This window comes from Heliangelus exortis, chromosome 1, assembly GCF_036169615.1.
Source record: "Heliangelus exortis chromosome 1, bHelExo1.hap1, whole genome shotgun sequence".
NCBI lineage: Eukaryota > Metazoa > Chordata > Aves > Apodiformes > Trochilidae > Heliangelus > Heliangelus exortis.
The window spans coordinates 77,449,690-77,476,415 of NC_092422.1; the positions used below are offsets into that span (position 1 = coordinate 77,449,690).

The following is a 26,726-nucleotide window of genomic DNA, read 5'->3' on the forward strand; positions in this document are numbered from 1 at the left end:
GAGAAAAAAAAAAACAAACCACAAACAGATATTTGGATGAGCAAATATTGCCTCATCCTTAGTTTTAGTCTGGTATTTGTTTTTCTTTCTCCACTGGCTTTCTTTTTTATCTCTGAATCCATTTCAAATTAGTCTTCCAGGATTTCAGCTTTTCTTAGAATCTTTCCTCCCTCTTTCTTATGTAATTGTCTCTCTTCCAGTTCGTTCTAGTCAACCTTTCAGAATCCTATGTTCTTCTGTAATAAATAAATTGTTTTACCCTTTCTCTCAAACGCCTTTTTTGGGAGTTCTGTCCATTTTTGTCTTAGCTCATCTGTATTTTCCTTTTTATCTTGTGACCCTTTTGTTGCTTTTGGTTTATTTTGTTCTTATCTAAGTCTTTCTGTAGATGGTGTCAGTCTCCAGTGACTGAAAAACTTTGAGCAGTAGTTTTGTAAATAAGAAGGTGTTTTGTGGGTCTGTTCCTGATAGGTAGCTGATCAGACAGAGAATCTCTTGTCCCTCTGTGCCTCTGTTTTATACCCTCTGTCTGTTTTGTCTGTTTAAACTGGAAACTCCTAAGGCAGGGTTGGTTTTTTTGTAGTATTTGTGAGCCAGCTGAACACAGTCCTCTTGCTGGCTGAGGACTACTATGTCATTGTCATAAAATTACTATCTGTATTTTTCAAAAATGGAAAATACCAACTGTACAAGATACAAGCCTCAGAAGGATACAATGCTATTTTGATATGGTCTTTTCCCTGCCCCTCTACCCCCCCTTCATCTTCCCTGTACCCCAGTGTTCTGTTGCCTCTGTATTGAGCTGTCCTCTAGATTGTGAGCTCTCCAGAGCAGGAACTAAGGATGCTAAATTTGCACCTGGAGGAGAAATACCATGGCTTTCATTTTCTTGCAGTGCCAGTCTTACTAACAGATCATCTTTGTCAGATTGCTCTTGGTTTTCTCTATGAAAGTTTTACCTTTGGTTTGTTGGGCTGTTTGTTTGGGTTTTAAACTAAATCTTCCACTTACAATACAGCAAATACATATCAGCACTGCCCTATTGAGTGCTAAGTGTTTCAGTTTAAGATATAATGATGCAGCTTGGTGTTAAGCATATCCTCTGCGTATCAGGAGCACTTGGATGAGTGTGAAGCTTGATAACCTCTGGACCTTCTTCCAGGATTTGTGCAACGATGGAGATGGAAAAATGGATTATTGTCAACTTTCTTTCAGAATTTTGACCCACATGATAGTTCTGTGCTAACTCTACCAATGACTAAATAAGATCTATAAAGATAAAAAGACTTCAAGAAGGAAATGGACAAGGATGGCTGATGATTGGGAAGTTTGTTTGTCACCTAGAATAAGCAGAACTTCTAACATGTCTCACATTTAATATCTGAGAAGCTAAAGCAGATGAGGGAATGAAAAAGCAAAGGAGAAGAGACAAAAATAAAACATTTGGAAAACAGTGAGATTTCCCTAAACTCATATGGTAAATGCAAGACGGAACTGAGAAAATGGTTGGAGTTTTTGCAAATTTAACCACATGATTTAATTGACACAAATAATTCTTTCACTTATGTTCGACCTTTTTTTTTTTTTTTTTTTTTTTTTTTGTGGAAGCTTAAGTACCAGTCAGATAAGTATAAATTATCAGACTAAATCCTTAATGCAGAAGGAAAGGTAATTGTGTTGCAGTGCTTACAGCATCTTACAGATACTAAAAATAATTAACACCTATCAGAAAAACAATTAACTAACCTGGCAAGCAGAAAATGTTGTCAGAATGTGATATGGGGAAACTCTTGTATACTAAGGCAGCATTATGGATGGGTCGGGTTTGGTATCGGTTTTAGGGGGCTTCCTCCTTTATTTTTCTTTCCTCTCTTCTGGTCTGCTCAGGTGTGATGTGACAGGCTGCATCCACATGTTCTCCAGTGTTGCTGCAGGAAGAGATGTGGTCTCAAGTGCTTGGAAAGTACGGGTGAAAAGGGATTTGTCAGTATAGACAATCCTTCTATAGATTAATGTGTCCGGCTTTGCAGTCACCAGCACGCTCCCACGAGTAAAGTTTGGGTTTCTTTCCTTTTTTTTTTTTTTTTTTTTTGGTTGGTTGGTCATTGTTTCATTTTATTTGGAGGATTTGGAAGTTGTTTTACCAGTATCATTATGCAGAATTTAATTTTGTATGGTTTTACACTAATGATGTTCTAGAAAGAGACAAATCTGACTAGCTTAGGTATTATATTTTGCCATGAAATGGAATGTAAAGTATTAATGCTAGACTGAGAACAATGACTGAATTTAGGAAAGAAGCACACCTCTGTATGCCTCCTGTGAGACAAAAAAGCAGGTAACCAAGCTTTAGCTACCACTTTTCCTTGGGAACTTTTTCTTCAACAGTTTCCTTCTATCTTTATTTGCTTATTTATAATATAGAATAGAATATCAAAGAACTGTGTCAAAGTTTAATCCTGAATTTCTTTTTTTTTTTTTTTTTCTTTCCTCTTTGTACTATCATTTTAATTCTGGTCAGTTCCAGAATTATAATATTATTTCAAGTAGCAGATATTCACCTAGCTTGCTAGAAACACAAAGGTTTCTACCTTTGTGTACTTCTACTCTCTTCACCAGAATGTGAGACTGCTCTGAGTTCCTCTTTATCTGCTGAAGCAAACATGAAATGAGCCTCTCATGTGTAAAAGCAATCACAAAATACAAGTTGAAGATACAGCAGATTGTTTCAGCTGGTTAAAGGTGCCTAGCCAGAAAGTATTTTCCAGGAATCCAACGTACCACTGTTTCTAATATTTCTCCTGAATTATTTGTCTTGAGATATTGGAGGAAATGGGAAAAAAATAAGAACAGGGTTCTGAGAACTGTTTAGGGTTAAAGAGGCACATGCAATTTTGGGGGACTCCATTAAGATTATATCACAGAGAAAGAGTAAAAATTCAGTTATGTGTATGATAAAATTGAACTATGTTCTTTTATTTTCCATCTAGCTTTGTGTAAAATATCTTAAAAGAATATTGGGTTCTCTTTTAAATCTTTAAGAATTGGAAATAGGAAAAAGAAAAAAAGATAAAAGTGTACAGGGTTTCTTTTCTAACTCTTAACTGAATAATTATTTGCATTAAGATAAAATGTATGGTTTGAATTTATACTTCTGCCCATAACTGATCAGGAAGGACAATCTGTGATGTAATTAAGTATGAGTTACCCAATTTTCAATCTAGTTATACATTGGTTCTTGGTTTCCAGGGTGGTTGCCTTAAACCTTTTTTAATTGTGTTAACTGACTTATCTTTCCTTTTATTTGATCTAACTGATTCTTGTAAATTCATAGGGGCAGTGGTGTTATTTTTGGATACCTAGGATGTGTATCTGCTAATTTTTTTTATACCTATGAAGAACACACACACTAATCTGCCCTGAATTTGTGATCACTAGAAGTAGTGTTGGTATTGTGCAGCCACAAGGAGGCAGAGAGGGGAAAACTTGTAAATGTCTACAGTATTCTTATTTCCATTCAGGATCAAACCATGAGCCAGAAACATTCTCTCCTCTGTACCCTAACCCATGTATTGTTCACTTAAAACAAGGTGTGGAGGAATATGGGTGAAACTTCAGCCCATCTTTCAGTTGCAAAGTGTTACCTGTCCCCGTTTAATAGCTACTTTGTAAACAGAATAATGTTTGCTCTTGTAAAATTAATGTGGCATAGTGTAACCTTTATTAATTTTGTATGTGTTGAATATAAATAATGTCTTTTTTTTGCAGCTTCTGTCTTCCTTCTCTTTCCCAATGTGTGCAAATCTTTATCTTAGCCTTTAAAGAAAATTCTACAAAAGAAGTCTTCCTCCTCTTTTGCTTCTTCAAAATCTTTTAAAGTTCTAGAGAAGACTGGATTAGATGTGAATTGCACTTCTCCAGGACAGCATACTTGGATGACTTCGCTGTCCTTCAGAATAATGCTTTGCACAAATCTAAGCACTGTGTAATCATTAACTGTGAGACTTATCCTCAGCTTTCACCCTGATGTTTTAAGCTGAAAGCAGTAACTCACTGTCAATAAATACGTAGATGTGACTTTCTTCAGAAATCTCTCTCTATGGGGACCTGACTCATAGTTCCTGTCACCGTGAAGTCACCATGATTTCAGCATTTTCCGTGTCTCAGGCTGTAGGATCATGTCACTTAGATTGAGATCCTCAGAGGGATTTAAGTCCTGTTTATTGGTGGTTTTGGGTAGGTATGAGTACCAAATGACAGACTCCAATATATCCATCCCTTGTTGTGGCTCATTTCCCTGTCTGTAAAATTTATGTATATCAGCATTTCCCTACCTCACAGGGGTGTTGTGAGGATAAACATATAAGAAATAGCCATTCTGTATTTGAGATAATATAGTTAAGCACGGAGCCAAGGGATAGAAAAATTGCTGAAGGTGCATGGAGGAAGGTGGAAGATTGATGCTTGAGGTTTCATATCTCTGTAGTAATGAGCAGATTCTTGCTTTGTTCTCTTCTAGCTGTGACAGCCCAAAGTGACAACTGGATTTTATGCCATTACTGCTATGTATTGTGCAGAGCCAAATAGAACCTTGGTTTTGAGGTGTCTCCCCTCTCCTCCTTTGTCCCCCTAAGGCCCCCCAAAAGAAAACCTCATAAAGTCCTTATTTTTCACTGGGATGATCATATACTTTGTTACATGATGCTTCCTTGCCCTACTACCAAAATGTCTGTGAGTTCCCATGCCAAATTAGATTAGTCCAACCAAAAGTCTTCTTTGCCTCTTTACCACAGTTAATTAGCAATGAGTGCACCCTGCTCCTCAGCTTGGAACAAAACGCTTTGTGTCAGTCAGAATAAAAGGGGGAAAAGTAGGTTTTGGAGATAATGTTTGCTCACATACTCAAAATTTTCCTGCTTTCTGTGAACCATCCTGGGGGAGAGTGCTTAGAAGTTGCTGAATGCTCAGTGTATGCCAGTTTTCTCTCCCTTTTCCTTTTCTCATTTTCTAAGTGAATGCTGTTGAAATGTTTTAATTTAGACTTGATGAAAAGCCATGCAGGAACTTCCATCTGTTTATATGCTATCCCTCTTTTTCCATATATTTTTGAAAGCAGTGGGATAACTAAAAAAGTTCACATTTGAGTTTTTGTCATTGAGTTTTATAGCTGTCCACTGAGATGAGTGAAGCTATGAGAAAGTCCATTCTGCAGGCACATTTCAGAGTATTGGTTATCATTTTGAAAGTTATGTTTGCAGCATATGCATCCCAGAAACTCTAGATCTTGTGAAGTCATCTGTAGCTTTCAAAGACAAAGGGAAGTATTTATCATCCTAAGACAATTTTTATTTCTGGGGATTTTTGTACTCAAGCGGTGTTATATTTGTAGTTGAAGGAGTCCATTAGAAAAACTGGGTAGTATTTATGGAGGTAAAGTTTTATTTTGCTCTTGCTAACTAGGTCCAGAATCATTTTGTCTGTTCTCAAAGTGCATCAGAAAGCACTTACCTGTCCAGCAACAAATTCCTCTTGGCATATATTAAAAGTCCACTTTTTTTTTTTTCTTTTTTTTTTTTTTTTAAAGGAAAAGAAAAAAAGAAAAGGCTTTTCTTTTAGACATATGCAAGTTATGTTTGGATGGTGATGGTTTGTGAAACACTTTAAAAATTCTTTCCCATGATGTCTTTTTCTTAGGGTATGTACATTAAATCAACATATGATGGTCTCCATGTAATTACTGGAACAACAGAAAATGTAAGTATTGTTAATACTGTATGTTCAGACCTGGAAGCCTTTTCAACCTTACCTGTGGTTATGCTTTCCCTTTGCTGTAGACTACATTTTGCTTGCAAAAGTGTGCTAGTTGGCTGTTGAGGACCAATAGCATGTTGGACGGCAGAAATGCTTGTGCTTCTTTACCTCAGAATTAAAAGAGTTTTTCTCATCTGACAACCAGGGGAATCTGGTTTGATTTGTTCTCGCAAGACACCTAAAATGCTGCAGCTGATCAAGATAGGAAGTAGCTGTCTTGGAGTTACCTCGCTCGGTGAATAAGAGATAAATGTCTTTGTTATGTATAGGCTGATATGCTGAAGTTTGCTGCAGTATCAGACAAACAGCTTTTATTTTTTCCATCAATCAAGCTTTATTTTGTAATAAACAAATGCATGGAAATGAGGACATCCCTTCACACTGACAAATAACCATCTATTTCTGCATGAACTTCTGTGTAATGCCTGTAGAAAGGAACACTTATTGCTGGTGTACTAATTCTCACTACAGGTATTAAACAGCAAGCAAAATATAATAGGCTACTTATCGACTGACTTTAAAATACAACCTCCATTCCTTGTACACCATATTTAGAGAACAGGCTGTCCATTAGGAAGTGAGAAAATTGCCATTTTGGAGGGAAAGGCTTCTATCCATAATCTTCACGAAACATGGAGTAAGCCAGTAAACAACACTGTTCCATAATGGTGTAGGCAGTTCCTTTCAGAGATACTGATGGCATTTTCTTAAAATGAATCTGTTAGAAATGTTTGTTCTATGCCAATACTGTGGAATTAAATTGAAAATGTGAGCTGCCTGCACTGGAATTATAACGGCTGCCCCTGACTCGTCGTGAGGTTCTGTTATTGTCTCAGTAAAACAGGAGGATTATTTTCATTCCTCCATAGGAACTGCAAACTGATAGCCTTTCCTCTTTCTTTTTTTTTTCTGCTATGAGGAAGGGTTTCCTATACCTGATAGATAATACCTGTGGTTCAAATTCCATGAATGCCACCTGTCTCAGAACAAGGAAAATATAAAGAATTGCAGTTTTGAAATCAATATTCGAGGGAGTCAGCTACAGATATCGTTGGTGAAAGAGCAAAACTAAACAAAAACAATAAAACCATAGTTGAGCTTAATTTAGGAAACATGAAAGAAAGAGGGTGGTTTTTACAGTTGAATTTCTCTCAGATTTAAAAAAAGAACCATTTCTCTCCATGACTTACTAATATTGAATTTAATTTCCCAGGGGCAAAGATAAAAATAAAATCTTAATGCATTCCCTCAAAACTCTTATCTTTTGTGATTCATGGGTGTAATTTAAAGCCACATCAGGAATCTTCAGTCGTGATGACTTTTCTGCTTTCGTTACTGACTTTCACTCACTGTAAAACCCTGGAGGTGCTCACAGTGAACTGAGAAACTGCAGTCTGTTATCTAGGGGAAAAACCTGTTGTGTGTAAAGCCTTTGTGGAAAAAGAGTAATGCCTTAGATAAAATAAGATGTATTCTGCTTCTAAAAACACTAAAGATAGCTGCTTCCTTTAAGAAAGCAAACAATCAAACAAACAAAACAGAACCCAAACAAACAAAAAAGGGATGAATCTAAGAGATGGGAGGAGAAACATCTAAGTGACATGGCCAGAGAATCATGGTGGTACGGATGCCATTTGACCTGTTAATGTTGGCATGTTTAACACTTCTCTTGGAACAAAATGTTGTGGCTTCCTTCTTTTGAATTTTGCCGTTGCAGTTGACACATTGGCACAACTTTTTGTCTGACACTTTTCTTAAAAATCATAGAGAAGCACTTGTCTTTTTCAGTTAACACAGTAGCATGGCAGTGCTAGCCACATTAAGGTAATGCTGGCTTTTGAACCACAGTTCTGCTTTTTCTATTGGCCATTCAAGGTGTTTGTCCAGCTACAAAGCCCATTAGAGCTTGGATCTTGCTGGTTCAGTGTTAGGATTCATTTCTCTCAACATATCAGCCCTGCAGTTCAAAGCAGCTGAGCTCTGAAATGTGAACTGTGAGAGAGCAGAATTCCTCACAGGTCACTGCCCTGCAAGAGCTTCTCACTGGTGGTCCTGTAGCATTAGAGCAAGCTGAGCTTTCTGGTTGTCATCTTCTCTCCTTTGTTTGGGAATAAGAAATCTAAAGGGTGTATTGGTCCAGCAAGAGATTACAGCTGTCTTGTTGAGTAGAGAGCCCTTTTAGAGCATGTTGGAGAGATTTTTTAATTCACAGAACAAATATATTCTTCAAACATATACATTCTGTAATTTGGTTTTCCAATAGAAAAGAGTATTTTCATCAGTAATAGCATGCAGTGCATCTCCAACAACAGTGTAACTTTAAAAGGGGTGCTCCCAGTGTCCTGATGCACTGTGCACTGGTTGAGTTTGTATGTTTCCCTTAGATCTCAGGGAAGAGAGGCCTCTTGGAAAAAATAGCACAAAATCCTCCATGCTGGGCACACAGCAAGCAAGTGTGCTCCAGGAGGTCTAAACTAACTAGTCTTTCAGAAAGTATGAGTATACTGGGGAAATAGGACAAAGATAAGATTTAGCCTAAAGGACAAAACTAAATCGATTCCGAAGATTAAATTCCAAGCAGATTCTGAGTATCTTGTATAGTATCCATGTGTGAACCTCAGTGACAAGTAATTTCCATCTGTTGTTCAACTCCTTGCTGAACCAAATTACCAGCTATTGAACATAAAGCTGTGATGTGACACACTTTGTTCCACTTACTAGGATTTCTTCAGTGGATGTTTTGCTTAATGACTAATGTGTACATCTGAAAAAAGAAAGAGCTTATCAATTTTTCTATTGATAGTGATGATAAATAGTGATGATAAAAGATACTGTTTCTTTACAGCAAGGTCTGTCTTCTTGGGAGAAAAAGTGGTAAGGAACAAGAGTTGCAACCTCTTCATAAGACCACAGCCTTGAGACTCCTCTATAAATGATTTTTACCATGCTTTTCAGTGTGCTCAAAGCATAATTGCAATGAGGTATTTTTTAAGTAGATTTCTCTACTTTGGAGGGTCTCAGACCATATTTATTGGCTTGGCAAACAGCTACACAAAATATGTGTTTGGTCAAGATTGAAGCTGCAAGTGCTGAACTCAATACAAGAGCAAGTTTGTATCATAATACAAACATAAGTCTGTAGAGTTCAAGGCTAATGACACAAGATGCAGTTGCACTGATATTCTGAGAGTCTTAGGTCTATGTACATCTGAGCTAAAAATTAGCAGTATTGCATAGGAGAACGATAAAGATTTTTAGAGGTATGAATGAGTAAGTCTAAGTAGTGAAAGTAGGTAGATCAGTAGAACATCGTCACCAGTGTTAAAATTTTTCACATAGCTAACACCTTTAGTGCTGAAATGACACACAACAAGTCAAGTCTTTTGTTCATTATGTTAATAATGAACAAGCTTGATTTAGGATGTTCTGAGAAATGTCTCCTAGCACTGACTCATCAGTGACCTTCTTTCAGCCTCATGTTTTCCTTATATATCTTCCATTTAAACACTGTCTTTAACTTAGGCCATGAATTACGTAGAATTGTACTAGAAAGTCATGGCATAGTTATGGGACATATATTTTGAATGAAGATGTGGTACATAGGTTTTTACAAACAGTCCATATGTCAAGGCCTGGAGCATAGTCTCTAGATGACCAGCTATCTCATTTAAAATTGAATTTAATTTAATTCCTTTCTGTAAAAGTCTTAGTAGCTTTTTGGAAATCTTCTCCTGATCTACTTGAGTTTTTTCAAAACGTCCATCTCGCTGTCTACTGTTAAGTTTATTAAATGCCTTTGCAGCCTGGCAGCCACAGCCTTGAGAGAAATAGCAAAGTGTTGTTACCCTACTAAGACCTGTGAAGGAACTTATTTTCCTCAAAATTAGGGTTATTTTCCATCACAAAACAGTTGGTCTACTGTAAATACAGAAGGCAGAAGAAAGAAAAGTTTGGCGGGGGGCTATTGTGTTATGGTGGTGGGTCAGGGTTATTTGTTGAGAGGTTTTTACTTTGGATTTTGTTTTGTTCTCCTGGGGTATTTTTTGAGGCAAAAGCAAAGAAGATAACTACTTTGGTTTTTGAAAGTGTGATCTCTGTAGGAATTCAGTGCATTTCTTTCACTCTAATAATGACTGGGAAACTTCAGTTACTATGTAACTCATCTTCCAAATTATTACCTAACCTAATACTCTCTCCTTGTGTACTCTTCGAAGAATAGTAATTTACTGAATTTCTCTGCAACATATTGAAACATTACAGAATTACAAGGCAATGTTGGAAAATTTCTTTATGAGGAATTGCCAATTAGTCTTAAAAGATTCAAAATTCAAAAGCCAAAGTTTGGCTTAAAGCAGGAGTTAAGAGATGTCATGCACTCTTTTGGCAGAATGAAATGAAAAAGAAATCCTTAGGAGTCAGCTACCCTGTATTAAAAAAACAACAAACACAACACCCTTCTTAACATTTGATTGTATTCTGTACAATACTACTTGTTATTTTTCTCCAACAATGAATTTATTTATTGAATATTTCTTTAATTCTTTAGAATGTCATTACCAATCTAACCTGATTTATATAGCTTAGCAATCATACTGCTGAAAGAGAGATGATGACCAGTAAGAACTGTATTCTTTATCATCTCTTTTATTTTAAATTCAGTCACCTGCAGATCGGTGCAAGAAAATCCATGCTGGGGATGAAGTGATTCAAGTTAACCACCAAACTGTGGTATGTATGCCTATGTTCTGTGTCAATTGGAGATAGAGGTGTCATGGCACATCAGCATGTGTAGAGAAGAAATGTGTAGAGAAATGTGTGTTTATAGATTATTATTTATTCTAACATCTAAATTTTTCTTTTCTCTTCTGAAACTGTATAGTTTTTAAGTTCTCAAGCTCCAGTCCTCTGAGCATCACTGGAGATAACCATTTAGGCTAAATAGCTGTGGCTTGGGATATATGTTAGGGTGTTTTCTGCTTTCTTGTGCAGTTGCTTTTACTGCAACAGAAGGTTTGGGTCGAAGGGCTGCAGGGAGCTGGAACTGTTGTGACTTTGTGGGTTTAAGGTCAAGATTACTTCCTGGAAGCTGGAAATTTTCCAGACTTACAGGAATGTGTAGAACATGGGTTTTGAGATGCAAGGCATGTAAGATTCCCATAGTGTGTCTAGGGTGCTTAATTTAATTTAAATACAGATTACAGATATGGTAGGAAAGAAAACTTGTACGATGCAAATTGCTCTTTGTGTGAACAGATGCATGTTAGTTTCTGGTGATTTTATTTAGGATTGATCAGCTATTAAAATTACCTTTTCTAAGGTGAAGTTTGGTAACAAAAGATCAGACTGTCAGTATAGAAACCAATTATTCTTTTTTTTAAAAGTATAATGTGAACAGTGAAAATCAATATAAGGTATTAGTTACATGACAACAAATAATCTTAGATCACCATTATTAAGAGAGCAGCCTGTTTTTAGAAGTGTGTTTTGTGATTCCTTCTGGGGTTCCACTTCTAGCTTTAGGCCATTGTACATCATGTCAACTCCTCTGCATATATTAGTGTAATATTTCAGTATCCCCTCCAGCTAAGTCTGTTATCAAACATACTGTACATATGTGGAACTTAACTGATGAGAATTTATCTTCTCAGCTATGAAGTATAATTGCATATGCAGTGTATCCTGTGATTATTATTACTTAACATGTACAGTTGATGGCTAATTTCTTTGGTTTTCTGCACTATGAAAGCTTATGACAACAATATAATATGAAAAATATTTTAGAAGATTATTACTTTGGCTACTAATATGTATAAACATCTGAAGAAGCATATAAACAAACATTCAGTCCTTATGCTAGCTAGTGTTGTCAAAAATTCCAGTGGTGGTATATAGCAAGGTTGCCCTATCACATGAAAATTTCCAATTAACTAGGTAATTTTCTTGGCACATACACTGCATTTATTAGATGGAAGGGCCAGGTTCTTACTCCTAACACTAATAATAAAAGCATTTTGACAAACCTTGAGTTTTCTTACCTAGTTGGCTGCACTTTTTTGGGTGTTTTAGCACCAAGAACTAACACCACAGAATACCTAGATTCACTGATGTTCTAGGATAAAAGGACCATAGGGAGCTAAAACAATCCATTTAAATTTCATTTTTCAGCAGTAACATTTAGTGCAGAGCATATGTATAGTAATAGGCTAAATCATGTATTTACACATGCTCTTGCTTTGTTGTATAAACAATATAATTATAATAATTGGTATCTTTGATATTGTACACAAGTAAGTTCCCTGTATGTTAATTCTTCCTTTCTACACCAAGTGTCACCGATCATTCCTTTGGAAATGTGATAGCACCTCCCACATAACATTTACAAAGGGGCATTTTGTTCACTTTCCAATTTGTAGAGCCCAAGTATTTGATCTTTTCTAAAAATATGTTTATATTTTTTGGCAGGATTTTAAGTCAGTCCTTTTGTACACTGGCCCCTGTCATAAGGAATTTACTGCCAGTTGTAGACATTTGTTTTTCTGGGTAGAAGAGGTATTCTTACTTACAGTGATTCTTACTTAGGACATGAAGAATTCTGAAGATATTACATCTTGTCTTTTCTGTTTATTAAATTTATAAAATACTGCTCAGCATTTGAAAACCCAGACTACAGTTTTCAACTATTTTTAAAGATCTAACTCTAAAACTATAGGGAGGTAACTATTGTTTAGGTGCTGTCTCATAATTTGAGAATCAAAATCTAAAAAAAAAAAAAACCAAACAAAAACTAAATTTTGTTTTATTTTAGAGTTAAAACTTTTTTCTGTATTTTCAGTGTATTCTCTTTGTCACAATGAAGTTAATAACTGGCTTTCAGTACTATATCTTTCAAAGAATGAATACAAATATGAGGAAGAGAAATTCTATGTTAACTATTTTAAAAATCCAACTTGTTTTCTAACATTTTTTACAAGAATCACATTTCAATAGTTATTGCAGAAATAGACATTCTCAGTTTGCTTGTAGTGATGCTTAAGTCTTCATAGTATTTCATTTGGCAATGAAATCAAAGGATTTTAAGTCATTGCCCTGATCTTTTGCTATGTTGATAGAAAAAGTGCATAGTGAAATCTATTCCACTTGTTGCTGGCAGGATGTCTGGAATGTAAATATCTTCTGAATTTTTAAAATAACAAAACAATGAAATTAAGGCTAAAGTCAGGGAAAAATTAATGTCCAGAAAATTGTCCTTTAAATTGTGGTTCATTGAGGTTAGACACCTATGTGAATTTTGTGTCAGTTTTGCCTTACAGAGTGGAATTTTTTTTACATAGCTCTGTAACTAAGAGGCATGACTGCCCCAATTAAAATTCAAAGGATTTAGGCACTGTCTTCCCTTAGACTTCCCTGTAAATTCCATCCTTAGTCTCCTCTAAAAGCCTGTCTCTCTGAAGTATTTCCAGTGTAAACAAAAAAAAAAGTTATTCAGGCGATTCAGAATTTGCACTGTGTTACAGTGCTCGTGTTTCTGCCCATATATAATTTAAGGGTGTATTTTGCCTCAAGACAGTCCTCCTTTTAACCAACTAAAAGTGCAGGAAATGATACTATTGCTTACATGAATTATTACTATTCACAGTACTCCTCCCGGCTGCATCACTGATAAGGCAGTACAGAAAATACTTCAAGCAGAAAACCGGGGGGTATAGACTTAGGATAGAATTCTTGAGTAGCAGAGTGTTCTTGTGCAATCTTCTGTGCCTGGTTTCTTTATTTTGGAAGCATTTTTTGGCACATTGCATATAATTTTAATGAAAGTGTGATATAACATGTGGTAGATGTGTGGAGTCCCAAAATTTGTGTATGCTTGCTAAAACTCACCAGAATGTGCAAATATAGATGATGGAAAAAATAGGTTTAATTTGGCAAAATAAACAAATATAGTAAGTTATCCATATGTTTCATGTAGAACCTGGTATGTTTAATGTCTTTAACACCTATTAGTTATATCTGAAATTGGATCTTTTGTAATAGTTCAATATGTAGATAACACCAAATTTTCATATGGCTTGTTTCTTACTGTGCAAACTCCTGTGAGTTCTCATGGCCAAGCCAAGTCCAGGAATTATTTACTTGCTGGAATTATATTTGCGTTTCAAAAGCTTTGAGGAGATATTTTTTATCATTTACATGATAAACTTGCTTTTCTGCAAGTGTGAATACTTGAAGAAGAGTATGAGACTTCTCCAGATCCTCACTCTGACAATATTTGCTTAGAAAAAGTGAGGAACGGGTTTTATGCTTCCCTGTACAGTTTGTGCAAAAAATCCATCCTCCACAGAACCTCTCAGGGTTTGTGGACACCTGGCAAATTCCAGCTGATAGGGAATGCTGAAATTTGGGTGCACATGAATCTTTGGAGCGTATGCATCCAAAATGTTTGCAGTGGATGTTGTCTTATTTTGGAAAAAAACAACCCAAAACATCTGTAAGTAGAAAAAATCTACTGCAAGTATTTCTGTTATTCAGATTTTCTGTACTACTTAGCAGGATCTGTTTGAGATCCAAGCTAGGTTTTTTGAACACACTTATTTCATTTAAAGCCTTATTAGCTTGGCTTTGAAGGAAATTGTGTTTTGTAGAGATACTTATGGGGATGTGGGCTGGGAGAGTGTAAGGGAGGAGACAGCACTGACAGTCCAAGATTTTGGTATTAACTATTGAACACCTTATAAAATAATTTCCACTAGTGACATCTTTCATTTAAAATTTTATCCTCAGATGATGTTTGATTTGAACAATGAAACAGTGCAGACCATGAAAGTTCAAAAGGAATATGGTTTGTGCTCACCTGCTTTCTGTCACTGTCATGAATGTGTTTTTATAAAAGAGGAGGTAGAGTAGTAGCTCCCAAATAATTATTTGTAATTCTTTCCAAACCCTTGCCTCCCTCTGTTTATAATGGTTTGATAAACATTAACATGAATACTTAATTTTAAAGGTAGGTGAGATTTACACCTAAAAGCTTTTTAAGCCTATTTAGAAGTGTTAAAGGAAGTTTTTATGAAAATAACTCAGTTCCCTGTAGGGCTCTGTTCTGAACACTCTGTATTTTGTCGGGATACGAAGACCGTACTTTGATTTTGCCAAATTTAGTCCCTCTTCTAAATTACCTCTCAAATTTTTACTTGAATTCTTTATACTTCCTTTACATTCTCCATAGGTATTGTATAATACTGACAAAGGAACTGAATTGTCATGATATACTCAAAAGCAGTAATTTTTTTGTGAATTTGCAGTTCCCTTTAACATGGATTTTGTGTCAAAATTATGTGGTGTTACTTATGATCTCATTTCTACATAGATGTGCATATACACACAGAAATACAAGTTATATCCCATGTTAGTGGAGTGTGATGTTGCAGAAATGAAATGTGTGAGGGAAGATTATCTTTTGTTTCTCCATGGTGAGTGCAGATGTTTTTACATGAGTATAAATGAAAAAGAGAAGCAACTTGACAAATTTCACAGATTTGCAGATGACTTACATTGTCCTTTCCAAAAAATACTCTCCAGAGAGAAGGGATTCTCAGGTATTCTGAAGAGATGGTAGGAATTAGTCTTCTAAGGTGTTAGAAAAGTATGCATGTGTGTTTATGTAGATAGATTTCATTTTAGCTTTCTACAAATATTTTTCAAATGAAATAAATGTGTGGGAAAATAAAGTTAATGGAGGTCATTGGCAGCAATTCCACCAATGAAGTATCTCTGCTTTGAGAACTGCCCCTCTCTCTCAGACTTGGATTTTGGAGTTTGAATGGGAAAGGACTTTCTTGCCATTTATGCAGCACAAACACTGGATGCTCTTGCCCATGGAATCTGTCTTCCATTGATCCCTGAGGCTTGTTTGGAGTTGTTGTGTGGAACACACACTGCTTTGATGAGCACAGACTCATTTTTACAGAAACAGTGTTCTGCATCAGTGAGGGCGTCCACTTGTACTTCTCACTCTGGCACCACAAATCAGCTGACAAACTGATGTTATTGTCACATCTGTGTTAGAGCATCAGAAGCCTGGCTAGCCCACGCTGCTTAGTGTTTCTTCCAAACTTTAAATTATTTCCCTTTGTTCACTCCATGTGAAATTTTCACACTTAACTACACACCTGTGTCACCAGCCAGTCCAATTAGCTCAGGTACAGCCAAAAGCCATGCTGGGCTGCCTTTCAGCAGCTACCTGATGATAGCAGAGCTTAACTATGTGAGCTCTTCTGCCTTAAAATCAACCTGCTCAGCTTAGCTGAAAGTGATAAACCTGGTTGATTGTGTCCCAAAATGGAAAAGGAGCACTGACAGGGTCACTTCTAAGTCACAAGTTGTGGAAACCGCTCCTTGCTGCCTCAGGCTTCATGAGAGGCATCAGGTCCTGTGACCCAGGCACAAACATCTCTCTTGGAGTGTGCTCTTAGATCTTCTGTCCATCTTCTGCAGTTATGGTGCACTACAGTACTTGAAGAATATGCCATGTTAAACCTCATCTGTAGGACTGATACCCTATTGATGTAGCTGTGTGGCAGTCAAGCAATGAGAACTTCAAATTACTATACAAATCCTTTCAGGATGTGATAGAAGAAACCAGTGCAGCATGAGATGCCAGTCTTCTCCTATGACTGAGACATGGGTTCAGTGGCCATGCACTGTATTTGAAGAGTATTCCCTGCCAGCTGGTTGTGGTCTTGTCACCTGTTGCCATTCACTGTGTCCCACAGCTCACTCAAAACCAGACTTTTTTCTTGGTTTCACCCTAGAATGGACAACTCTATCATCATTGAGCTCTGGCACTTTACTCATGTGATTGGATGAACACATCCAAATAATCATTCAGCAGACTGTTGAGTTCTTTCATTACTTTTTACATGAAAAAAATTTAGTCTTTAGTAACTGATGACATAGACTTCTCTGTATGGCCCTGACTACTGTTTGGAAATACACAGCTGAGCTGACTTTGAAGGCACCAATGTCTCTTTTAGAAGCAGTGACATTGTAGTAAGCATTTTGCTGCGATTCCAGTTGGCTTTTTCTGTAAATGTGGTCATCTGGCCTTCAGAGTCTCATCACAGGGGATAGCCAAGTTACTGAGTCCATAGACAAGTAAAATATTTTTTTGCAAGTTATATTTGTGGCCACACTCTTGAGAGTGTACCCGCTAAGAGCTGCTGCAGTATTCTGTGGAGCATATCAGTGTTCTAATTGTTAAATTCATCTTTCTGCACAGAACATACTGGGAAATTATGCATTTTAATTTATTTATTTATTATAGTGGTTATGATTTGCTTTTATTCCCCATTGGTAGTGTTTCTGTAAAAAAAAAAAACAAACCACAAAAAACACAGTCCTCCAAGAGGTGCTGTAAATGGTATTAGTATTTCCAGCAAAAATACTGAAAGACAATGTGCTGCGAACAGCTCTCTCTATATATATGTTTCTGATAAGAATTATTTCCATACTCTCATAGTGTAGTTGCTTCTGACATTGATCTTGGTACATTTTTTATTTGCAGGCATTCTTAATTACAATGTTAACAGTATGTTCTCAGTAGTGAGAATACTGTAAATTCTGCAGTTTCTTCCAAAATTTCATAGTCTCTGATGTGTGGTATATATGATTGGAGCATATGTTTTATGCCCAGGTAGCATATAACATGTAGCTGTGTTGATGACCATTGAACTGAATACAGGCTACATTACTTTCCTTTTGTCTCCTAAGAACAGGTTAAAAGGCTTGCTGTAAGTTCAGGGATGTGGATTGGGCAAGGAAGGCAAGTATTATTCTGCAGGTAATAAAATTACTGCTACTGGAATTACTGAAAATTCAAGTACAGTGTAGAGGAGATTAAAGGCAAGGAGAGGTCTCTTTAAAGTTGTGCAGATTAATTGGCTGATATTACAGTGATGCATAGCCTAGAAAATGTATGAGTTAGGGTTCAGCAGAGGTATTTAGAGGATACCTCTGTGCTTTGTGTGGGTAGCAGCTGTGTAAATTGCACAGCTGATCTTCAGGTTCCAGCCTGGTCATCTGTTGCATAATTCATTGGCTTACTCTGATGAAGTTAGGAGGTAATTGTGAGGAAGTGTAAGATGGTGATGCCTGTTGTAAAAGTAGATCAAAAGAGTAAGAAAAGCAAGTTAATGCTGTATCATGAGGGAAGAAAAAATAAGCAAGGAAATTCTATGCCTGATTAGAGTAGATGTACTCTGGATATGTAATTTTTTATTAAAATAAAAAAACCCTCAGTACTGGCTTAGAAAACCCCACCTGCTAGAACACTCTCCATAGTCTATGGCTGATTATTTTAACAGAAGTAAAATGGAGCAAAAAAAGGACTCTGATGGTTAAATAATTGCTATTTTATTGTGACAATTTCCTTTAACTCCGTATGCCTGTCCTCCCCTTAGTTAACTGTTGCTAAAAAGTTTTCATTTGAATGAAAGGCTTTTTGCTTTGTTGTTTTTGTTTGGTTTTTTTTTTGTGGGGTTTGGTTTTTTTTGAGTTTGTTTGAATATTAGTAATCTTTAAGGATTATTTTTTTTACAATTTCTTTGTACACATGTTGGTTTATTTTCACTGTATGAATTCAGTCTCAAGAAATATCTGTTTCAAAGACAGCCATTAGTAGCTGCAGGGCAGCTAGGAATCTCAGGTAATATATATGTTGAAAAGGGGGCAGTCAAAGACTGTTGGAATTACTGATGAACTGGAATAATCTTAAATTACTAGGGTGTGATAATCTAAATTTAATCTGAAACAAAATTATTTATATACTTGTGTATGCATGCATGCTTATTGTCACGGTTTAACACTGGACCATCAATTAAACCGAGTAACAGATGCTCTCTATTAACCCCTCTCCCCTTCCTGATAAAGAAAGGAGAGGGAATAAGGGAGAGAGACTTATGGCTTGGAAACTAAACTACACAGCTTTAATGAAGCAGTAATGATAAATAGGAAAAATTACTAAATATATATACAAATATACAGGAAAATTATATGCGTTATATATATACGTATTCCTTCCGCTTTCCCCCAAAAACTCTCACGTCACCACCGAGGCTGCAGGGCAGCCCTGGGAAAGTCCAGGTTGGACTCCTGGGGTCGGCAGCAGTCAGGAGCTGGAGGCAGGAACACACAGATTCAGGCACAGATCAGGACCAAAGGCAGAGGAACAGACGGAATCCTTCCAGGATGCTGAAGCAAACAGGGACAGGTGAAGAAGGGGAAACAGAAAGAAGGAAAGGGGTTTGACCCTCGTGATCCCTCAAATTTATACTGAGTATGACGTGTATGCGATGGAATACTCCGTTTGGTCAGTTTTGGCATCTATCTTGTCCGTTCCTCCCCAAGGAAAGGCTGCAGGTGTGACCCTTTTACTCCTTTTCTCCTTCTGGAGGGCAAAATATTCCTCAGAACTGAGCGGTGGCCTTGGCTCTGCACACCATTCTCTAGCTGTAACTATAAACATTGAGTGTTATCAGCCCTAGAAGCAGACAATATCTGAGAAACTTGCTGTTAATTTCAGCAAGTGCAGCTACTTACAGGAGACTTAGCTGAAAGCAAAAGTACAAGACAGAAAATCACCTTTATCCTGGACCAAACCAGGACACTTATATATATTTATTGGTTAAATACCAGGACAACCATTTTGGGAACTTAAATGTGAGAATATACAATACAGACACACACACACACACACACACACAAACGCCTCAAATTCCCCGTGTGAGATGGAAGCACACTGTGGCACAAGAGAGTTACTGTAAGGTGAGCCTGGTTGTGGTGGGTTAATATACAGGGTCATTCTGGAAGACTGTGCTCTTTATATTGCATGAAATGTGCAGAACTTGTCCATTCCCATCTTCCAGGAAGGATGAAGTCACCAACACCACGACTGCAGCTTAATCTGTGGGGAAAATGGGGTGCAATCCAGTTTGCCTAAATCTTGCCTTAAGCCTTTCGCTTGTACTGCCAACTCATAGGCATTAAGCAGCACTTTCCTACTCAGCCATAATGTTTCTTTAGCACTGTGGCACAGCACGAGGGATGCTGAAATGTCTCCTCTAAGGCAATGGAGGTCTTTCCTGTGCCAGGATCCCCATTTAAATAGAGGTGGGCCCCTGAACTCTCCATATGTTCCATGGGAGATCCTGAAAGTGAGGCCAAGTAAGAACTATGGTGAGAGCACCTTATTCATAATAATTTAATGTCTGTTCCCTTGCTGAAGAATGTGTAAGTCCTGCTCATAGTAATGTGGCTTTCAGACCCTGTTTTCTGCAGTGTATGTGTAGTTTGTATTGCATTTCTACTACACAAAAAAAGTGGTCACTAGGAATAGGGATCAATACTCTTGTTTTCTTCCTCCCAATGTAGGGACCTGATGGTTTCTTGTCTGTTGTATGACTTGCCTTTATACTCATGTGTTCCCTTCACCAGAGTGCTTTACCTTCAGGGAAGGCCTTAAGCCTAAAATTGTGCACATCTTGGTACTTAAAACAACCCTCCAGGGTTTAACAGACTGAATTTAGTCTCTGAGGATAAATAATGCTGAGTTCTACATTCAGCAAGTGGTTGGAAACCCTACAAATTGGCACTACCTGTCTCTTCTGGTTATTTATACTCCTGGCTGAAGAGACAGATGCCTCACAGTCATTGTGCTGGCAGCAGCCAAGCACTGTGGGGAAGAGCAGGTACCCAAGCAAGGGAGTATGCTTCAGATTTCAGATGTACACCAAAGCAGTGAACTGAAATCAACCCCATTTTTTTGAGCCATACCCTGAAATAAGTGTATGACTTTATATCAGGTATATACATTATAATCAAACCCATTAAGTTGGAGTCTTTGCTGTTCCAAACAAATATACTCATTGTTTTATTATAGGATGTTGCTAGCAATGACTCAAAAGCAAAACAGTGAGGTAGCTCTGAACTGAAGGTTGATTATATCAGTGAAAAGTAAGTGTTTGTATAAAACAATGTCCAAGCTTCAATGCAGAACTGATTCTGTTCTGGATAATTCAAGTTGCAGTTCCCACAGGGGTAAAACAGATGTTTGTCTTCATTACTATGGTGCTCTGTAGTCATGTTACTAACATTTGTGATGTCTGTTGAATTTTGATGAATTATAAAAGCAAGGGAGCAAAGTCAGAAGTTATGCTCTGGATCAGATAAGTTTTCTGATGAAGAAAGGTGATTAGAGAAGCTTAATTAGAGCAGTGACATCTGTATTCAGCTGTCAATTTGGGTGCTAATTTAGTTTATTCTTGGGACTATCTTTTCAGTGTGAGCTTTAGTTTACTGTGCCAAACATTAATATAAAAATTACTTATTTTACAGTTTAGTGGTAGCAAGCAAAAGTTTTAAAGAAACATTAGGATCTGCTCAAGTAAAGGATGCAATTTTCTTCAATAGACTTCATTCCTGGCTCACTGGGGACATCCCAGATGATTGGAAGTTGGCGAATGTCACACCAATCCACAAAAAGGGACGGATGGAGAACCTGGAAACCTACAGGCCCGTCAGCCTGACCTCAGTGCCTGGCAGGGTTATGGAGCAGATCATCCTGGGGGCAATCACACAGCACCTGCAGGATGGGCAAGGGATCAGACCCAGCCAGCACGGGTTTAGGAAGGGCAGGTCCTGTCTGACCAACCTGATCTCCTTTTATGATCAGGTGACCCACCTGAGGGATGAGGGGAAGGCTGTGGATGGAGTCTACCTGGACTTCAGCAAGGCCTTTGACACCGTCTCCCACAGCATTCTCCTGAAAAAGCTGTCAGCCCACAGCTTGGACAGGAGCACTCTGTGCTGGGTTAGGAGGGCCAGGCCCAGAGAGTGGTGCTGAACGGTGCTGCATCCAGTTGGTGGCCAGTCACTAGTGGTGTCCCCCAGGGATCAGTGTTGGGACCAGTTCTGTTTAATATCTTTATTGATGATTTAGATGAGGGGACTGAGTCCATCATCAGCAAATTTGCAGATGACACTAAGCTGGGGGGAAGTGTCGATCAGCTGGAAGGCAGGAGAGCTCTGCAGAGGGACCTGGACAGACTGGAGAGTTGGGCTGATTCCAATGGGATGAGGTTCAACAAGGCCAAGTGCCGGGTCCTGCACTTTGGCCACAACAACCCCATGGGGAGCTCCAGGCTGGACACAGAGTGGCTGAGAGCAGCCAGGCAGAGAGGGACCTGGGAGTCTGGAGTGACAGGAAGCTGAACATGAGCCAGCAGTGTGCCCAGGTGGCCAAGAAGGCCAATGGCATCCTGGCCTGTATCAGGAACAGCGTGGCCAGCAGGTCTAAGGAAGTGAGTCTGCCCCTGTACTCAGTGCTGGTGAGGCCACAGCTCGAGTACTGTGTCCAGTTCTGGGCCCCTCCGTTCAGGAAGGATATCGAGGTCCTGGAGCAGGTCCAAAGGAGGGCAACCAGGCTGGTGAAGGGACTCCAGCACAGATCCTATGAGGAGAGGCTGAGGGAGCTGGGGGTGTTCAGCCTGGAGAAGAGGAGGCTCAGGGGAGACCTCATCACTCTCTACAACTCCCTGAAAGGAGGGGGTAGGCAGGGGGGGGTTGGTCTCTTTTCCCAGGCAACTCTCAGCAAGACAAGAGGGCACGGTCTCAAGTTGTGCCAGGGGAGGTTTAGGTTGGACATTAGAAAGAATTTCTTTACTGAGAGGGTGATCAGGCATTGGAATGGGCTGCCCAGAGAAGTGGTGGATTCTCCGTCCCTGGAGGTATTTAAAAAGAGACTGGATGTGGCACTCAGTGCCATGGTCTGGGAACCGCAGCCATAGTGGATACAGTGCAGTATGATCAGTGACACTCCATGGATGAACAGAACTGGCTCCTTTAACACAGGATTAAAGTTGCATTTATTTAAATAATATAGTCAATATACTCTTTAATTAGAATTGCAGCATTTGGGAGAAAGCTGTTATGTAACCATGGGCGTTCATTATCATGGCCACCTAAGAAGCTGGATAAATCCCTGAAAGGCATCTGCTACTCTCCTGACACTGCTTTTCCTACTGCATACAGATGCAGCTTTCATCTCTGCGGTAGTCCTTGTTGTAAACATCCTTCTTTGGTTTCCTCATCCAACAGTATTTTCTGGAGGCAGAAGACCTATGGCTTTTCATTATTTTTCAGTCTTTTCAGGCAGCTGCAGTTGGGGAAGGGAAGGAGATGTTTGCTGCTAACATATTTGTTTCACAGGGCTGCCAGCTGACCATTCTTGTTTCTGGCCAGTGTTCATGGAAATCAATCTGTTAATTTAACAGCATGATGCCAGATAGTTTCTTGTCAGATTCTGACTTTTTTAACAGCGTGCTAAGTTTGATAGACAGTGATTTCAAGTGCCGTGTTGTGTGGTGTTTATTTTCTTATGCACTAATCTTTTTTTTTTTTCCTTTTTCTTTTTTTCTTTTTTTCTTTTTATAAAATGCAAGATTGGTGATAGATATGGGAGATCTTTAAAAAACACACATATCTTAGGTAAATACACTTTCCTCCTAGAAATTCTGATGGTTTTTAGATCAAACAGGAGTAAAAGCTTAAAGCCTTGAATGTTAGATAAGCCAAAGAGCTCTGGCTGCATTCCACTTAAAAAGGCAACATTAAAAAATAAGAATTTTTTTTATTTTCCCATTTCAACAACTTTTAAAAAATTAACGCTAGAGTGGATTTTGCATGTTTGCTTCAGAAGAAAATAGCAAACAGCCTTACAGTTTATGTTTAGCATACTTTTCCTTCAGAAGAGCAGAGATATTACTACTTTTCCCTTTTACAAATCTGCAAGTAAGGAATCAATTACTGTAACTGGAAAAAAAAATTCTCTTTATGGAAGCAGAAAGCTCTCACCAACTTTCATGGGACTCTGGTGACCTTTTGAGAAGGAACACACCTGTAAAAATACGGACTCTGATCTATTTATCATTTGATTATAATTCCACCGTCTGGATTACAGAGTTTCAATGTTCATTAGATTTGCACGCTGCTTTTAAATGATGCAGCTGCTCCTTGGTTTCCTATGCTGGATTTTTCAGACTGGGTCTTGTAGAATACTAAGAATACTTGGGTTAGGTCCATGCAAATTCTATTTGAGCTGCCTGCATACTAATATTTTACAGAGCTCCTCTCTGGCTCATAACAGCATTGCTCACAGGAATCAATGAATGGTCTTGCTTACTTTTCAATGGATAGTCTAGCTTACTTTCAGAAAATGGGAAGATTGCTACCAATTTTCCAATCTTGTCATAAACAGGGCAATAGATTCATCTAAGAAAAAAGGTCATTACTTTAAGAGCAACTTTTACTAGATTAAAATGTTGAAATTCTTGGCAATTTAGAATTGGAATTCAAAATGAAGGTTCCATTTCAGGACAGTGTAATATTGTCATCCAGATGTTCTTGCTGCAAGCCAAAGAATAATTGGGGTCTTTTAAAATATGTCTCATCTTGCTCAGCAACATCTTTTTCCAGATAGTGTCTGCAGAAGTTTGATAGCACCCCCCTATCAAACTTTCTGCTATTTGAGGTAGAGGATGCTGACATATCCCAAGTGGTGGAGAAGCCAGTGGAAGGCAAGAGGGAGACGCAGAATAGTCGAGGAGGGATGTCAGAGTTAAGGGCAGCTGCACAGAGCTCCCACATGCTTGTCTTGCCCCACAGAAGCAACCTGAATGGTTCCAAGTCCTGAATCTGAACCTGAATGGTTCAAATCCTCTGGAGGATGCTGGTGAGGCTTCCCAGCTTGGCTGCAAATGTGTGGTGGTGAATGAGATGAGAAATTGTATTGGAGAAATTGATGCTGATGCTGCAGGTACCCTGCCTGAAGGCTTGCTTCTCCAAGTTCAAAGCATTGCCCTACTTTTTGGTTCTTCCCCCAGCAGCACCGTTCACCTGGCCTTGGGGTATTGCTCCTCAGGTGGCATGAGCTACCCTTTGTATCCTTACTTTGCCTCCAGCAAAGGTGCTGTAATCAACTCAGCAGGAATTCCTCAGGACAACCCTTCAGGGCACCCCTGTGGTGCTCTCTCACTTTCTCTCTAGTTCCCATATCTTTGTGTGCCACCTTCACCTTCCCTTGCTGCCCCTTGAGCCCATAGACCTTCCAAAAAAAACTCTGTGGACCATCCTGCCCTAAGCTCCCATGTATCACAAGGTGTGCTGTGCTCTTAGGGCCACCCAGGCCTGCAAGCATGAAGTGGGTGCTCTTCCTCTCCCTGTCCAGGGGCTCCCAGTGTAACCCAGGAACTGGATGTGCCTGTGCATGGTGCCCAACACCCAGGCTGCTCTCCTCTGTGCTCGGCCATGAGCTGTGCTGGCAGCTGGGAGCAATTCAGGTGCTGCAAAAAACCCAGCACTGGGCTTGGGCTGCTGCTAAAGAGACTTCTCCTGACTACAGCTTGTTGAGGGCACTTGGTTTAGCAATGTAGATTTATTTTAATGCAAGTGACAGTATCTTGCTTGGTGCTTAAAAATCATTACAGAGCACTAATTTAAAAATATATTGTTTCCATCATTTTAATGTAAGTAGAGTTGACTGCTAATGTAGTCCTTTTATCATTGAACTTTCAAACTAATAATGAAACTTTCCTATTACCATCTGCTTTTGCACTATGTGAGCAAGATAAAGGATATGTTAGGGACATTGAAACCTCTGCCCAAAAACTTGATTAGAAGTTGAGAATTGATAACTGTGTTGTTAATGAGAAGGGGTAGATCGTAGAATCATAGAATTTTCAGGGTTGGAAAAGACCTTTAATATCATCTAATTCCAACTCCCCTGACATAGGCTCCCACTAGATCAGGTTGTTCAGAGCCCTATCCATCCTGGCCTTAAAAATTTCCAGAGATGGGGCTTCCACCACCTCTCTGGGCAACCTGTGCCAGTGTCTCACCACCCTCATGGTGAAGAACTTCTTCCTAACATCCAATCTAAATCTGCCCTGCTCTAATTTGAATCTCTTCCCCTTAGTCCTCTCACTACCTGACATCCTAAAAAGTCCCTCACCAGCTTTCTTGTAGGCCCCTTCAGATACTGGAAGGCTACAATAAGGTCATCTCAGAGCCTTGTCCTCTTCAGACTGAATCACCCCAACTCTCTCAGTCTGTGTGCACAGGAAAGGAGCTCCAGCCCTCTGATCATCCTTGTGTCCCTTCTCTGGACACACTCCAGCACATCCATGTCTCTCTTGTAATAAAGGCTCCAGAACTGGACTCAGTACTCCAGGTGGGGTCTCATGAGAGGAGAGGGGGAGAATCACCTCCCTCAACCTCCTGGACACGCTCCTCTTCATGCAGCCAAGGATACAGTTGGCTTTCTGGGCTGCAAGTGTACACCAGGAGAGATTAGAAAAAATTAATTCAAATCACACTTAAAAGAAAGTATATACTCCATGTCACTAAAATGGATTTCTAGAAAACAGTTTTCATTTCTAGATACATTCAGTACCTTTTCCCCTTTCTAACCTGACCTTCTCAGATAAGATTCCTTCTGCTTAGTCTGTGTCAATATGGATTTTGATGGGTTCTAAACTTTGTGGGAACTGAAGAGCGTACTTCCTACATGGATGTCAATACCCTTCAATTTATTGTTGACAGCCTTTTATGTGACTTGCTCCTCTTAGACCAATTTAGTCATTTGTATTCAAAAGATGAGAAGCAAGCAAGGACTGAACCAGCCAGAAAACTCCTGTCAGAGAATGACGTAAAAGTTAAGGATGAACTTCATTTGACATTTATAGTAAACTCAGAATTTTCCTGTGAAAAATTAAGTTAAATTGTTTATATTAATGAGCTTCTAAATTAAATACAGCAGATTCTGTGCTTTGAAGTGATTTTTTTTCCTTTAATCCCCCTAACTCTCAAAA

The 26,726-nt window shown here is 38.6% G+C and overlaps 1 protein-coding gene across 6 annotated transcripts in view; it reads left to right on the forward strand.

The window, feature by feature from the left end:
- CNKSR2 (connector enhancer of kinase suppressor of Ras 2) overlaps positions 1–26,726 on the forward strand; it is a 215,176-nt gene that overhangs the window by 86,776 nt on the left and 101,674 nt on the right. For 4 of the 6 annotated variants that reach the window (XM_071749682.1, XM_071749687.1, XM_071749663.1 and 1 more), the window contains exons 7-8: positions 5,695–5,754; positions 10,471–10,539. The exons of the other annotated variants lie outside the window; for them this stretch is intronic. In XM_071749682.1, the coding sequence (XP_071605783.1) occupies positions 5,695–5,754; positions 10,471–10,539 (129 nt within the window). The remainder of the gene's footprint in view (positions 1–5,694; positions 5,755–10,470; positions 10,540–26,726) is intronic. 6 annotated transcript variants of the gene reach the window in all.